Consider the following 16,222-nt stretch of genomic DNA (forward strand, 5'->3'; position numbering starts at 1 on the left):
CTTAGTATAATGTCTTCAGATTTCATCCATGTTGTAGCATGTATCAGAATTCCCTTCCTTTTCAAGGGTGACTAATACTCTACTGAGTGTATATACCACATTTTCTTTATACATTCATCTGTTGATGGACACTTGGTTTGCTTCCACCTTTTGGCTGACTATGAATAATGCTGCTATGAACATGGGTGTGCAAATATCTCTTCAAGTCCTTGCTTTTATTTCTTTTGGGTATATACCCAAATGTGGAATTGCTCAGTCATAGGATAATTCTGTCTTTACGTTTCCATTTTCCACACTAGTCACACCATTTTACATTCTCACCAGCAATGCACAAGAGTTCCAATTTTACATCCTTGCAACACTTTTTTTGTTTTGCTTTTGTTTTGTGGGTTTTTTTTTAATAATAGCCATCCTGATGGGTGTAAAGTGCTATCTCACTGTGGTTTTGATTTGCATTTCCTTAATGATGAAGGATGTTGAGCATTTTTTCATGTGCTTATTAACCGTTGTATATCTTCTTTAGAAAAATGTCTAAGTCCTTTGCCCATTCTTCCTTTTTTTTTATTATTGAGTTGTAGGAGTTTTTTTTTTTTAAGATTATTTATTTGAGAGAGAAAGAGCGTGCACATGCTTGGGGAGGTGGGGGCGATGATTCTCAAGCAGACTCTACACCAAATGCAGAGTCCGATGTGGGGCTCAATCCCACAACCCTCTACCTATCAGAATGGTAAAAAATAATGTGCAGAAGGAATTAAGAACTGGGAGGGGCTCCTAGCTGGTGTGACCTGCACAACTTATTTGGGAGGACACAAGATAGAGAGCATGAATTTCTATTGTGCCCAGAGGGAAGCTCTGAAACCATAATTCAGAGAGGTACTAAGATACTCCTGCCTATGCCCAGTTTCTTAGTGGAGGTTGTTAAGCATGCTTAATAGCCAGGGAAAGGAGGTTAAGAGTAAGTTTCACCCTGCTGTCTTGGTTTTTAAAGTTTGGTTAAGATTGGAGCATTGGGTATGTCTTTGGATATCCAAGCAATGGATATCCAAGAAATATTTCAATTCTTAAAAAATTGAAAAAGGGTTTTAAAAGCATAATTGTGACTCCAAACCTGCCATGGAAAGATTGATTTCAGTTACTTTCTAGGACAACCTTATGACCTAGGCATTATCACTTTTTTAACTTGCTTGGTCTTTCAATTTGCAAGAGTCAGAAAACCCATAGTAATGCCAGTGTGCCTCTGCTCCAGGTAATTTGTTGAGATAGAAAGAGGTCCAAAGTGGAGTCACTTGTGCTAAGCCCCACATCAGCAAACCAAGATTAAATACCTAACCTAATTGCAGTTTCCGCTACTCCCAGGACTGTGACCTTTCATCAGTCTGGAATTACCTGGTCAGCGCTGGTAAGGTGATGTGCCTGACAGACGCCCCCCGCCCACCACCAAAGGAGGTGACTTTTGCTCGAAACTTTGTTTTTTCCATCCACTTCTGCCTACAAAAGCCTTCCATTTTATACCTCTCCTCAAAGCTCCTTTGCTGGGTGGGATGAGGCCTGGTTCATGAATGTTGCATAACACCAACTAGATCTTCAAATTTACTCAGCTGAATTTGTTTCTAACACTTCATTGAACCTCTCTGGGATTGTTTTCTCATCAGCAACAATCGTCCTGTCAATTTTACAGTCATTGAGAGACCAAACAAGGTAACAGATGGAAATGCTCTTTGGAAAGTATAAAAGCACTACATAGAAGTGAGCCACCATATTCTCGAAGTCTTATTCATAAACTTGGATATAAGAAATGGCTGAGTGAGCATAAGGAGGCCAGACTTGGCTCTTCCTAGTAAGTTTTTCATAGCCTCTGCTTCAGGATAAATAACACCCAGCCTTCGCTTTGTTGACTATTTAACATCCTCTTTATAGGTCCCACTTGCTTTTCTGAGTGTGAGCATAAAGGACAGCTTCTCTGAAACAGAGGAAGGCAGGGTATTTTCCTTAGAGACATGCCTTGCAGATGCAGTCCCACCAACATTTATTAAACTCCAAGCTAAAATAGAAGCTGGAGGTACACAGATGAATAGAGGGCCTCTTCCTTCAGGAGCTGATCAACTGATAGCAGTCCATCAACTGATAGCGATAACATGCTTCCTGTTAAGAGAGTGGGAGTTGTCGCCCACTTGCAGGACTGCAGGAGCTGCAGGCAAGCAGGAGGGGGCAGCGGCGGCCCCAGCTGGGCTCTGGAGGCCAACGCCAGGTAACATACCTTCAGAGTCCGCGACTAGGAAGGTAGCCCTTCTATCATTCCCCTTCCTTGGAGCCCAGAAGATCCTTTTCTACTATTATAGAAAATATCCCCTAAATCAAGACTTCGGACTTGCAGAGTTTTAGCCGCTATTCCTCTTAAGAAGCTACTGCGCCCTCCAGCGGAAAATTGGTGGCGGAACACCAAACGGGCGCCACATCCTACCGGACACCTTAAAATCCTCCTTAAGAAACTCCCAATCACCGGCCCCGCCTCCTCACGGAGTCCCGCCCCCGGCGCGACCTCGTTCTGTGGCACCGATTGGCTGGCTCCTGTGCGTGAAGACGTTGCGTCGCGGGGCGGGGCGGAGGAGCGTTGTCCGTAGGGCCTGAGCCGTGTGTCCTCGGCCGCCGCCCCCGCTACTGTGCGTATCCGCCCCTATCCTACCTTCGGAGGGTACAGGCGACAGCCGGGCCCTGGGGTGGCAGCGCGGCCACCAAACGTCTCCGTCGAGCTGTCTTTCTGGTTGGCGGCTCTTCTCGGCTTGGTCCAGGTCGGGGGGTGGAAAATGGCGCCGGCGCTACAAGGCGTCCAGGAGGAGCCGCTGCTGGATTGTCGGTCCACACCACTTTCCCGGCTCCTTTTCCTCGCCCAGGCTGCCCTCCTCTTGCTGCCGGCCGCTCGGGCAGGCCTTTGCCCCGCGCCCTGCTCCTGCCGCATCCCTCTGCTGGACTGCAGTCGCAGGAAACTACCAGCGCCGAGCTGGAGGGCGCTGTCGAGCCCGCTGCCCCCCGACGCTGCCAGCTTGTGAGTAGGGTTGCCGGGAGGGGGTCCAAAGGAAGGGGAGCTCTGCCTCCCAGGGGACGGGAGGGAGATACACTGGGTCGGAGGTCGCGGTCGGGAGCATAAGTTCTGAAGAGAAATGCCATTACAGTGTTGTGAACATTTTTTGAGGTGGGGTGGGAGCCTAAAACACCTGGAGTTAAGGTTCTGGAGACTAGTATGAAAACCAGGGTTAAGATTCTGGAGGCCAGGGAGTTTGTGATTCCTGGGCTGGGGAGGAGTTGGGACGGGGATATTGTGAAGGGCTCAATGGACCTGGGCACCGGCCTTGACTCTGGATGGTTGGAGATCCTCGCCCACTTTGGGCTGCATCATCCAGTGTGTAACTCAACTCGAATGCTCCCCAGGTACGTGATTTTATAACCACGATCGCCAAAGACATAAGAACGGTCTTTTTGTCTCTAGTTCGCGTTTTGACACATTGGGTGTTGTAGTTTTGATACTTAAATTACAGGGTTAAAACAGCATGTGTTGGGAGATCCAGTACTAACCCGAGGAAATATCTTTATAAGTAGCTTTTTTTTTTTATATCTAAGTCAGGATTCACTATAAAGAAAGGAAGGAGTATTCTTTTCCAGATCATGTGATGCTTTAATTGTTTTCAGTGCATTTCCTTGTGGCAAAGAACCTAAAAAATCAGGTCTCTTTGTTTATGTGTGGGAAGCGAGTACTGTGATTGGATGAATTCTTCTGGAGACTCCACTGCTGAGGGCTCATCTTGACAGGCCTGTGTTAGACAGTGGCACCTGGAGAGCTCATTAGTCTGAGTCAGCCTAGTGGCATTAGGAGCAACAGTAGGTGTTAAATGCTGCAATTATGGGGTTTCTTAACCACTAACGTACAGTTACTTCTCTGCTAACTGAGCAACGAATTTATTAATTGACAGACTTTAATGGAGTCTTCTCTAAAAAGAGTGTCACAAAAAAGAATAGTTTGAGGTGCCATTAAAATATGAGGGGCTGTTTGGATTTTCCTTGCAAGTAAAATACAAATAGAAATTCTCTTCTGCTGCAGAGGTTAAAGTATTTAAACATTTACAAATAGGTTAAGATATATGGGGAAAAAAGCTACTTCAGAAATTCTTTGAGAAAATTAAGGTAACTTAAATAACCAAATGTAGCATAAATCAGCAATAAAATAAGATGTTTTCTTTTGTTTTTTGATAGTGACACATGTAGCTAATTCTGGTTCTGCTGACCCAGATTAAATTTAAAAATCGTTACCAGTGAGCAGCATAGTCTGAATTGAACCTAGCACAGCATCTTTGTAATGCAGCAAGTGCCTTTTTCTAAGAAATTCTTGGAACAGCTACCTGATTATGATGGAATAAATCTGGTGCAGGTTTAAAATCAACACTTTAACTGTGATTGAAATAAATGTGGCTTACTTACAAGATCCTACATTGGTAGGTAAACAGTAATTAGGAATAGTTTTATGTACGATACAATTATTTTGTGTCTAGGTTTGATTTTTGTTTAATCTAGACAGATTTCCTAAAGCCAAATGACATCCCCAAATTCTAAATGTCCTATAATGGAATTGACATTTTCAGTTGATGTAAAATGCCTGGGAGAACAGTTCTGTTGTAGAAATGTAATTGGAAGTCTTACATTAGCAGGAGAACTCTTAGAATATTAAAACATCGTGCTTTTATAAACGGAGAAATGTAACATTCTTTAGTCATTGCCTTCAGCTATAAAACCACCAGGTACACATGGATTTTTTAATGTAATTTTGAATGTTTAAAGTAGATGTAATGCTGTAAATAGTGATTCAAACTCAAATGCTGAAACTTGTGGCCATCATCAAAAAGATTATAGATGAAATCCGTTAATCTTGGTTTTTTAAATATATATGTATATCTTTACCCAGTTCCTGGTATAGAGTTTCTGAATCCTTTGTAATTTCCTAAATGATAAGAGCACTAGGAGCATCTTGTGTTCTAACACTCAGTCTTTGACTTATTCCTGACACAAGCTCCTAAATCCCTTGGTATTTCCTGGGTGATGGGAGTGTCTTTTGACCTGAAGAGGTGACTCTTGATAGGCTCCTGCATAGCTTCAGGATGGGAGCCCCTCACCAGAAAGACCAAGCCATGGTTAGAAGCTTGGAACTTTCAGCCCTATCCTGTTCTCCTGGAAGAGGAGCGGGGATAGAGATTGAGTTAATAATTGATCATGCCTATATGATTAGCCTCCATAAAATCCCAAAAGTATGGACTTTGAAGAGTTTCTAGGGTGGTGAACATACCTTGATGCTGAGAGTGGCACACCCCAACTTTACTGGGACAGAAACTCCTGCGCCAGACTCTTCCAGATCTCACCCTATGTATCTCTTCGTCTGGCTATTCATCTGTGTTCTTTACCATATCCTTTATTATGTAATAAGCCAGTAAATGTAAGTGTTTCTCTGAGTTCTGGGAGCTGTTCTAGCAAGTGATTGAATCCAGTGAGGGGGTCATGGGAACCTACAATTTGTAGCCAAGTCAGACAGAAGTTGTAGGTAACATGGGGACCCACTACTTGTGATTGGTGTCTGAAGTTGGGGGCAGTCTTAGACTGAGATCTTATGTCATGAGGTCTGCTGTAACTCCAGTTAGTGTTAGAATTGAATTGAATTGCAGCTGGTGTTGGAGAATTGGTTGGTGTGGGAAGAAAAACCCCACAAGTCTGGTGTCAGAAGTATTCTGTGTGGAGTAAAAGGAAGCAACAGGTAACAAAAACTCTTTGCTTGGGCAGACTTTAGTTAGGCTTCTGAACCTTTCCTGGGCCATATGTACACATCCTTGTAAAATGTAGTTTTAGCAAGACCCTTGCTAAGTCAGTTTAGCAAGAAGCGCTCCCCCTTGATGTCTGATTGGGTTCCTCCTCCTACTACACCCAGAAGATGACGTCTGATTGCCCTTTGCCCGTTTTCAGCAAGAATCCTTTAGGCTGTTTAGTCAGAGCCCCCCTGCCCCTAACCACTGATGTTTCCTATTAATAATTTTCCATTCATTGACCTTACCCTTCTCCTTAGCTATACACTTCCTCTTGCCCATGCAATATTCAGAGTTGAGCCCAGTCTCTTTCCTCCACTACAAAATTTCATAGCCTCACCACCCCCCAAAGTCTTCCTTACCAGGCTTTAACAAGTGTCATTTTTTTCCTTTTAACAGTTAATGGTGCCTCAACTGGGATAGGATCAGATTCATCATTGGACCCCCAGACCTCTCACCCAGGACCCTAAGGGCATACCTTTGAAGACTTTATCTTCACTCCTGACTGATTGATCGGGGATCCATTGGTGAGTCCGACTCCTGAACCATTGCTCCGGACAAACGTCCGTGGAAGCTGGTAAGGGCAGATTTTGATTCCTAAGGGTCTGAGTATACCCCAGAAGATGAGATAGAGAGTCCCAGATAAACACAGGTTGGGTTGGAGTCCGTTTGTCTGTAAGAAGCTCAGAGTGCTAGGCAAACAGCTGTTTGTAAGAAGCGGGGTTAGAGTCCTAGGCTTCTTGGTTTGAAAGCTACCTACCAGTCTGGAAATCTCTTCTTCTTGGCTCTTTTTTTTCTGAGTGGAGATTATTTTCTGACTCTCTGGATTGGAAATCTTTCTTTTTTCCCCCCCTTGACTCATTGTACTGAAGTCTATCTTTCTGGCTCTCTATAATACCTCCTAGTTTTCTTTGTTGGAGCCTGCTTTTTCCAGGGGAACTTCTCGTTTGACTCAAATACCCTTCTTGAACCCCTGCTAGCTGTGTTTTCTGCCAACTCTGTCTTACCTCCATCCATGTTGGCATGCTTTTGCCGAGAATAATAGAGAACTTCATTGGCCTCTTTGGGAAACTTGAGCTCTCCCCAGTCTGGCTCCTTGAAGAGCTCTCCCTTCGCATTGCTGCTCTTCCGCCTCCTCCCTCTTCCCACCTTCAGTCTTCCCTCCAGTTCCGTTGAATCTTTTCTTATGTCCCCCTCCAAACTCCTTCCTCCTCTCCACCTCCGCCAGACCTTTTTCCACCACACTCTTTCTAGTCACTTGAATTTTGGGCCCTCTGCCCTCCATTGGGGGCTGTCAGGGGACTTAAGGACCCCCCAAAGCAACTACTTGACCTGAAAAGGAAAAGCCTAACTGGAAGTAGACAGGATGTTTTGGCCAGTTGGATGGGCTTTGGAGATATCCAGACAGTTGCTAGATGTCTCCTTGGTCACTCACTTGAAATTTGATCCACAGCTTCCATAAAGTGACATATCAGGGCAAGGGAAGGTCTTGAAGGTGGTCTTTACACAATTGGTAAACAAATAACATTAACTTGGCCTGACATTTCCTAGAAACACATTTTTTTTTGTAAGATTTTTATTTATTTGAGAGAGCATACACATGTCTGCGTGTGAGCACAAGCAGGGGGAGAAGAGGCAGAGGGAGAAGCAGACCCCCTGCGGAGCAGGAAGCCCGATGCGGGGCTGGATCCCAGGACCCCGGGATCATGACCTGAGCTGAAGGCAGTTGCTTAACCTACTGAGCCCCCCAGGCGCCCCTAGAAACATAATTTGTATAAAAATAGAAAGTGGAGAAAAGACAAGAACTAATTATTTTGTATAAGCCAGTGAATTTGTATTTCTGTGTCTTACTAACTAGGGCTTAAATTTTAGAATGAAAACAATAGCTATTGGTGATTGTATGTTTGTGTGTGTGTATGTATATGTATGTATGTTGTAGATGTGTGATATATTTCTACCTCTGGATGGTATTACCAAATTAATTTATAAAATCCCTTTAAGGAGCTTCATTCAAGCTGCCTTAGAGATAAATGAGCACTTAAATAAATTAAGTATTCCTGAAACTCTGAGAAGTAGAGAAACTAACCCAATGTTTTGTTTTGCCCTTTTTTTTTTTTTTTAAAGATTTTATTTATTTGAGAGTGTGCACTCCTGCATGAGCTGGTGGTGGGGAGGGGGCAGAGGGAGAGGGAGAAGCAGACTCCCTGCTGATCAGGGAGCCTGATGCAGGGCTCTATCTCAGGACCCCGAAATCATGACCTGAGCTGAAGGCGGACACTTAACCAACTGAGCCACCCAGGTGCTCCAAAACTGACCCAGTGTATTAAGTACACATGATTTGGGATGAATTTTTTTTGTAAATAAAGCTATGTTTTTTGAAATTGATGGTAAAATAAAAATGGGCATGTCTTCAGAGTTGTCAGTGTTAAATATAATGCAGACATATAATTTTTCTTCTACCTAAGCTTACTAGTCAAGCTTACATAATCTCTACTAGATGTTAAGATTATAAAGATATAAATCCAAACTAAGAATAAAACATAAAATAAAAATGAATTGCAGGCGCCTGGGTGGCTCAGTTGCTAAGCATCTGCCTTCAGCCCAGGTCATGATTCCAGTGTCCTGGGATTGAGCCCCGCATGGGGCTCCCTGCTCAGCGGGAAGTGTGCTTCTCCCTCTCCCACTCCCCCTGCTTGTGTTCCCTCTCTTGCTGTGTCTCTCTCTGTTAAATAAATAAAAATCTTAAAAAAAAAAAATGAATTGCTTGATGTATGTCAAGTACTATAGTAAAAAAAAAGGGGGCAGGGGGAGACCATGTATTTAATCTTCCTTGGTTTTTACTTTTGTGATACTTGCTTGTCATGTATATGTTATAAAAATAGTTAATGGGGGGGGCGCATGTGGGTGGCTCGTCAATTGGGTGTCTGCCTTCCGCTCAGGCTGTGATTTCAGGGTCCTGGGATTGAGCCCTGTGTTGGGCTCCCTGCTTGGTGGGGAGTCTGCTTCTCCCTCTCCCTCTGCCTCTCCCCCTGCTCATGCTCGCTCGCTCTCTCACACTCTCTCAAATAAATAAAATCTTAAAAATAATAGTTAATAAGGAAATAACTTCAGATGATGGCTAGCTTAGTTTGGTGTTAATATCTGCCTAAAATAAAAATAAAAATGTAGGCCATTTTTTAAAAATTTTTTTCTTTTCTTTTTTTTTTTTTTAATATTTTATTTATTTATTCATGAGGGACAGAGGGAGAGAGAGAGGGAGAGAAGCAGAGGGAGAAGCAGGCTCCCAAGGAGCAGGGAGCCCGATGCGGGACTCGATCCCAGGACCCTGGGATCATGACCTGAGCCGAAGGCAGACGCTTAACGACTGAGCCACCCAGGCGCCCTCTTTTTTTTTTCTTAAAGAGAGAGTGCAGGGGCAGGGGAAGGGCAGAGGGAGAGGGAGAGAGAGAATCTTAAGTAGGCTCCACGCCCAGCATAGAGCCTGATGCGAGGCTTGATCTCACAGCCTTCAGATCATGACTTGAGCTGAAATCACAAGTCAGGTGCCTAACCAAGTGAACCACCCAGGCACCCCAAATGTAGGTCATTTCTAAGTAAGATAAACTACTAAAAACATTTCATTACTGAACCTGAGTTTGGGTTTATGTATTTTTGGTATTTATCTTCATATGATATAGAAAATCTAAAGGTACTTGAATCTCTTAGTAAACATGTCATTTGCCACATTGAAAAATTACATTGTGAGGAATCATATGCCTCTAGAAATTGTGAGATTGCATATTCATAAGTTTACTAGTCTACAGGATGCTGATATATGACAGACAACAATTGTCTATGTCATAGTTTGTAAAAGAAAGTTTATTAATGGTTAAAAATTGTAATCAGTATATGTAGATAAAACTATTAGAAACCATAAAAATACTATGAAACAACTTTGTATGCAAAGTATGCAAGGCATGAAGGATGTGTTTTTGTTTAGGGAAAAAAAGTAATTTTCTAAGGCAGACTGGTTATTCCAGAATGAGAAAGAAGAAAAAATACAGGACAAAAACTGAATGGATATTAGAAAAACGGTTATAGATGTGCAGAACAGGAATTATATATGCGGTCAAGTTGCTAAGGTTAAGTAGATTTATAAGTTAAAAAAATTAAACTTTAACATCAAAAGTGTACCTGATGCAAAACTAGAATGTCGAAGTTTTCTTGGATTATTTGTCTACTTTTATTAAGAAACTGTAAAAAGATTTTCCTTTACCTTTTATGTAATTTGCCTAGGAAACAAAGATTTTTGTGTCTAATTAAAATAATTTCCTGTGCTTCTTATGTTCATCAGGTCTTTGATTATTTTTTTAAAAGATTCATTTATTTGAGAGAGAGAGAGAGAGAGTGTGTGTGTGTGTGTGTGCGCGCGCGTGCGCTGTGTGCAGGGTTGGGGGGTGCAGACAGAGAGGGAACGGGAGAGAAGCAGACTCCCTGCTTAGTGAGGAGCCTGACTGCTGGGCTCAATTTCATGACCCTGAGATCATGACTTGAGCCCAAATCTCTAAGTCTTTTCATTATTTTAAAAAATTGAGTCTTTTCAGTATTACAAAAGCTAAGATTTTTTCCAACTATGTAATTTTCTGTATTTGCCTTTGAAATCTCTTGTCACTTTTTCTAAATGAATATTGTTTCACGGTGACCTGTTTTCTTAAGTGTTTATTTTTTTAAAAGATTTTATTTATTTGAGGGGCACCTGGGTGGCTCAGTCGTTAAGCATCTGCCTTCAGCTCAGGTCTTGATCCCAGGGTCCTGGGATCGAGCCCCGCATCGGGCTCTCTGCTCAGCAGGGGCCTGCTCCTACTCCCCCTGCTTGTGTTCCATCTCTTGTTGTCCCTCTCTCTCTGTCAAATAAATAAATAAAATCTTAAAAAAAAAAAAAGATTTTATTTATTTGAGAGAGCATGCGCAGGGGGAGGGGCAGAGGGAGAGGGAGAAGCAGGTTCTCCGTTGAGCAGGGAGCCTGACATAGGGCTCAATCCCAGGACCCCAGGATCATGACCTGAGCCGAATGCAGACACTTAACTGACTGAGCCACCCAGGCGCCCCTCAGTTGAATAATTTTAAGACCATGCATTGGACTGAGTAAGAATTTCCAGAACTAATGAAGAAACTGATGGATTCATACAACTGCTAACCCAAGATCAAGCAGAATAAGAATTAATTACATGGGACCGAATGAACTGATGAAGATGGTTATATTTTTTTTATGACTCTTTGTTTGAAACAGTGCTAGTTCTTTAATGTTTTTCAGATTTAAAGAACCCTTTTTTTTTGCTCTTAAACTGTCTGTACTTTACAACAGTCTGATTATACCTTTGTGAACAAAGATGAAACAGTTTTTTCTGCTTATCTGATCCCTCCAGAATTTGGAAACTCTTAGTGCATATTATTTTCATGATACTCTAGTTATTTGTGTAAGTTGAAGAAGAATCTATTCTTGTAGCAGGATACAATTGGAAACATTGGTTTTATTACCAAGGCTTTGACTGGAATGTTATATTTGAGAGTGACATGCATAGAGTCTGGTTTAAGGGACTAAGGTTGCCCTTTTGAAGCCAGTGCTCTTGAAAGAACTGGCCTGCTATCTGGCTTACAGGGTTCCCAGCGTTATAGGTGGGTAAGGAATGTCACTTCCTGGCAGGCCCAGAAATCTCAGGCTATGGACCTCAAGGAAAGAGGAATTCATTCAGACCTATAGGTATGGGAAGATGAAGTCTGGTGGCTAATTCCTGGATTGGCTTCCTAACCTCAAGAAGCTTTTAAAAGTTAGATTAATCTGAGATTTCCTTAAAAGTTCCAGCAAAGCAAACTCAAAAAGAGGCTGTATGGGCGGTCACTATTCTTGCTGCACCTATGTAAATAATTAGGACAAACCGAATGAGACCAGAATTCTTTTTTTTTAAAGACAAAAACCAAAAACTTTATGTTAACTGAAATGTCACAGAAGCAACTTACACACAACTTGACAAACTTAAATATCCCAGGCTTTAAATGAGACCAGAATTCTTTTGTAAAAAAGAATTAAAAGGTTGACTGTAGAGAGAATTTTTTTTGTTTCAGTGCAAAACTGTAGTGCAGCCTTGTGGGTTCTGTCTTGCACATTTTGCCAGTTCTTACCAAATATTCAACTCTGGTTTCCTCCAGTGTCTGGCTATAATTTTCCAAACTAATGTTTCTAGTTATTTCTCCCACCCTCCTGACTTGCTATCACTGAGAACTAAAACTGCCCTTTTCCTGAAACCCTGCAAGCTGAAACTGGATGACTTGATATAAACTTAAAAAAAAAAATTACCACGGCATATCATAATATGGGCAACTCTTATGCCTCCTGCTGTTTGGACCATTCACAGGTTCACCAGAACACTCAGTGCTATCCCCAGAGTTCAAACTGCAAACCAGGAAAATTCTTTAGATGGCCACTGCCACCCTCACTCCACCGTTTAAAGATACTTGGAGCTCAAGTCTGAAGATTTCACCTGGCTCTCCTCTGGACTCAGAAACTAGGTTTCTAATCTAACTATTAACTTTTTTCTTGTATTTTCACAGAAGCTGCCCTCATTAAATGTCTGGCTACTAGCATCATTAAGCGGATATTCTCTAATACCAAGTCCCATCCAAAGCTTTATCTGGTCCTTAATGGATAAAAGGCTACCGAACAAGAGAATAGACTTATATTGTGCAGAGGAAGGAAGAATGCCTCTTTCCTTGAACAAGAATAAGGACTGACAGATTCTTTGCTTAACCAGATTTTAGGCTCCTGAACCACCTTCTAGGCTCATCTGTATACGTTCTTGTAAAATGCAGTTTTAGCAAGAACCCTGCTAAGTCAGTTAAGCAAGAAGCCCTCACCCTCAGTATCTGATCACACCCTTGTTATCTGGTTTTCTCATCTTCTAACGTTCTCCAGGTGATGACTCGTCACCGAGGCCTGTCTTCAGTAAGAATCCGCTTAGCCAGAACCCACCACATCCCTGTTTTTACCTTTTAGTGATTTTCCATCCACTGATTTTGGCTGACCACCCTGCTCCTTGGCTATAAATTCCCACTTGCCCATGCAGTATTTGGAGTTGAACCTGATCCCCCCTTACTGCAAAATGTCACCACGGTGGTCCCTATACCTGAAGAGAAAACCTGCACCACCTTGAATAAAGTCTTCCTCATGAGGTTTTAACAGGTGTCCTTGAATATTTTTTCCTTTTAACCCAGGGAGTTCTTCATAGACATTTGGTGTCACAGAATTGAGATTCACTAGAATGGCCTTGGCTCATGGAAACGTGGTTTGGGAAGAGAGCAGGTAAAAAGATGGGAATGTGGAGCCATTGATTCCTGGGTGGCATGTTCCCCTCTGGAATGGAGCAGCAGCTGTGCTGCTCTCAGTTACTAAAGATAAAAGTTACAAATGGAATTTAGAGATGGATCTAATTCCCAGCACTTTGGTTCACTGGATATGTAAGGGAATGGAAACTAATAAGGAAAAGGTGAAACGTTAAGTCCTTTGGCTATTGTTACGTGTGATAGTGAAAATGAAATTAAAATGGAGTTCTGGATCAGAACTTGATGCTAGACGGAGATCAGATTTCAGTGAGTCTGAGTTTTGGCTACTAGCCTCAAAGCTGCCCCCCCAAAGGGTAAATTATGCAAAGACTACAAAGTTACCTCCAAAACCTCTGGTCACCAAGACCATTGGTGTATGTAGGGGGAGGGCAAAACCAAGAAACTATTGAAACCAGGGAATATTATGTGAAGGAGTTGTTTTCATTCTGTGGATCAGTAATTAGTTTCCTGAAGAACCTTTATTAAAATGGATTGTGAGAGTAATTAACTTAGGAGTAGTATCTGGTTTTAAATGCTGTAATGTGGGAGACCATGTTTGGGTTGGCGCAGAGTCCACAGCTCACTATGGAGCAATCACAGATGGCTCTATGTGATCCGGACCCAAAGCAGGTTATTCCCGAGGGAACAGCCAGCCTGGTGGACTGGATAAAAGCCACTCTAAGGTTTGTTTACCCTGATAATGGGGACTGCCCAACCGGCCCTATAAATGCCAAGCGGAACACCCCCAATGGAGCAGTTGGTATGCTTCATATATGAGCTGTATGGGATTATGATAACTGGAATATTCATCTGCTGAATATGTTACTCCATTGATAGTAAGTGCTGTGATTAAGGGGAGCTCTTTTACGTGAACACCCCATATAACCTTAAGTGCTGCAAAACCGAGGGACAGTTGGGGAAGCCTTATGTATTTGCTGTCTCAGCTTCCCCTCCCAGGTTTTATCACTGTTAATAAAAACATTAGGTTAATTAGCAAGAGAAAGAGGAAAGGCAAAGGAGAGAATCAAGGGACTGGTCTTAGCAAAGTAGGAAATTTTAAATAGTTTTTAAGAAATAAGGTGAATAAAGCAAATATCATTTGGAGCAAAACAAAGGAAAAAGGGAAGAATCACGGGATTCAACCCAGCAGAATGGAAAGCTTTAGATAGTTATTAAGAAATGGGATGAATAAAACAGATATTGATGGGGTTAAAACAAAGATTTTAGTATAACACTATTTAGATTGGGCAGGCCAAAGGGACCTTTTTCTGGTTCCTCTCCACCCTAACATAAAGGGCCCCAAACAAATATATTTACCCCAGTTTGGAGAAATTTAAAAATCTGAAGGCAGAGATTACAATGAGTAATGTGACTAGTAATTGCTTGGGGCATTGGGTAGATAGATTAAATGAGCTAAAAACTGACAAAGGGCTAGGGTCCCTTGGCTTCATCCCTGGGCAAGACCCAAAGCCTTTTGCACAAGAGTGGGTAAAATGGTCAGGAGGTGGAGAAGGAAAGTTCCCAGGATTTCCTTGATATGGGAGCCTCTTGCACTGTGGTACCAAATACCAAAACCCATTGATAAAGCCCTGATACAGTTGAGAGAATATAAACATGTAAGGGTTGATAGGATTTTGAAAGTTGGAATGTTTAAACAAGGCTTTATGTAAAGAAGTCATGTCTCCTTTACCTGAATGTTTTATGGTAATGAGTTATGTCTGGCGTGGGGAACACTTTGCCCTAGTATTGTAAAACCAAAACCTGTTAATAAGGTCCTAATGGAGGCTACAGTTAGGCATGTAAAGTGAAAGTTTGTGAGAATTGGTGTGTTTGAACAGGTTTTTACCTGATTGTATTAGGGAGATGGACCTTATATCTGACTGGGGAATATTTCCTTTATTATTGTAAAACAGAAGTCAGGTAAATCCACCTTTCAATATTAATTGGATACACTAAAGGGGAACCAGTAAGATTGCCCAAGCCCACACAGTGTAGAAGTCCAAGTGCTCGTATGGACAAATTCTCTGTGCGATAGTGGACTGTAGTGTTCCATAGACTGGGGCTTATGGCAGGCACTGTGAGTGCCTGCCAGCAGTGACTTACTGGACTTTGGACTAGAGAATTCCCACTTGAAGGGCAATTATTGCCTTGCTATTGGACAGTAATTGAAACAGCCACTGTGACTCATAAAGTCATAAACTTGAAAACTGAAATACTTATGATGTCTTGCACAATGTCAGATAACACTTCAATAGGTAGGGCAGTGCCCAGAAGAGTTCTGTAATAAAATGGAAAATGCAAGGAGGAGCTACTCAAGGGAGCCTCTTTCCCCCTAAGACTGACTTGGGAGCTGTGTGAGGAGCTGCTGGATTCTGTTGTCACTTGGGCAGTGTCCTATAAACAGCTTATAACTGGCCCAACAAAGAGCTAGTTGGTTTGTGGATGGCAGTTCCAAGGTGAACTTCCTGTTTGGAAGGCCACCATTCTGAATGGAGAAGGTAAAGACAGATTAGCTTGGTGGGCTGAATTGCATGCTGTTTTTCTAGCAGCATGGATGAATTGAACAGTGGTAAAAGCCGCCCCTGTGTTTGGGTTTTTACTGTTTCATAGGCAGAGGCCAATGGCTTGGCCATATGGCTGTGTAGAAGAACAGTGGAAACCTGGCCTATTAAAGGGATGCGCACCTAGGGCACAGCCCTATGGAAATCGCTGCAGGAATTTGAAGTGTGCATTAAGGTAGGACATATCGATGCTCATCAGAAGAACCCTTTTCAGGTTTGTAAGGCAGTTGGAATCAACAGGCAATATCCCTGTGTGCTTACTTGAGGTGGCCACCTGGGCCCATGACATAAGTGAGTAATGGGGCATGCAGCAATGCAAAGATGACCGAATCTAGACATAATCCTCTTGTACCTTCTGAGGCACAAAATGCCCGTAAGAACTGTTTTATCTGCAAGCAAAATAGAGATTGTAGATGGCTAGGTGGCAGATTCCCATTGGGAAGGCCCTGCATATAGGTGGCAAATGAG

General features: G+C 42.4%; 1 protein-coding gene across 4 annotated transcripts in view; it reads left to right on the plus strand.

Moving 5' to 3' along the window:
* Positions 1 to 2,067: 2,067 nt before the first annotated feature.
* LRIG2 (leucine rich repeats and immunoglobulin like domains 2) overlaps positions 2,068 to 16,222 on the plus strand; it is a 64,005-nt gene continuing 49,850 nt past the window's right edge. The window contains exon 1 of one of the 4 annotated variants that reach the window (XM_027612402.2): positions 2,068 to 3,043. In XM_027612402.2, coding sequence (XP_027468203.1) covers positions 2,805 to 3,043 — 239 coding nt within the window. In that variant the 5' untranslated portion in view covers positions 2,068 to 2,804. The other 3 variants (XM_027612417.2, XM_027612410.2, XM_027612424.2) reach the window with 3 other exon arrangements.

Source organism: Zalophus californianus, chromosome 4, assembly GCF_009762305.2.
Source record: "Zalophus californianus isolate mZalCal1 chromosome 4, mZalCal1.pri.v2, whole genome shotgun sequence".
Taxonomy (NCBI): Eukaryota; Metazoa; Chordata; class Mammalia; order Carnivora; family Otariidae; genus Zalophus; species Zalophus californianus.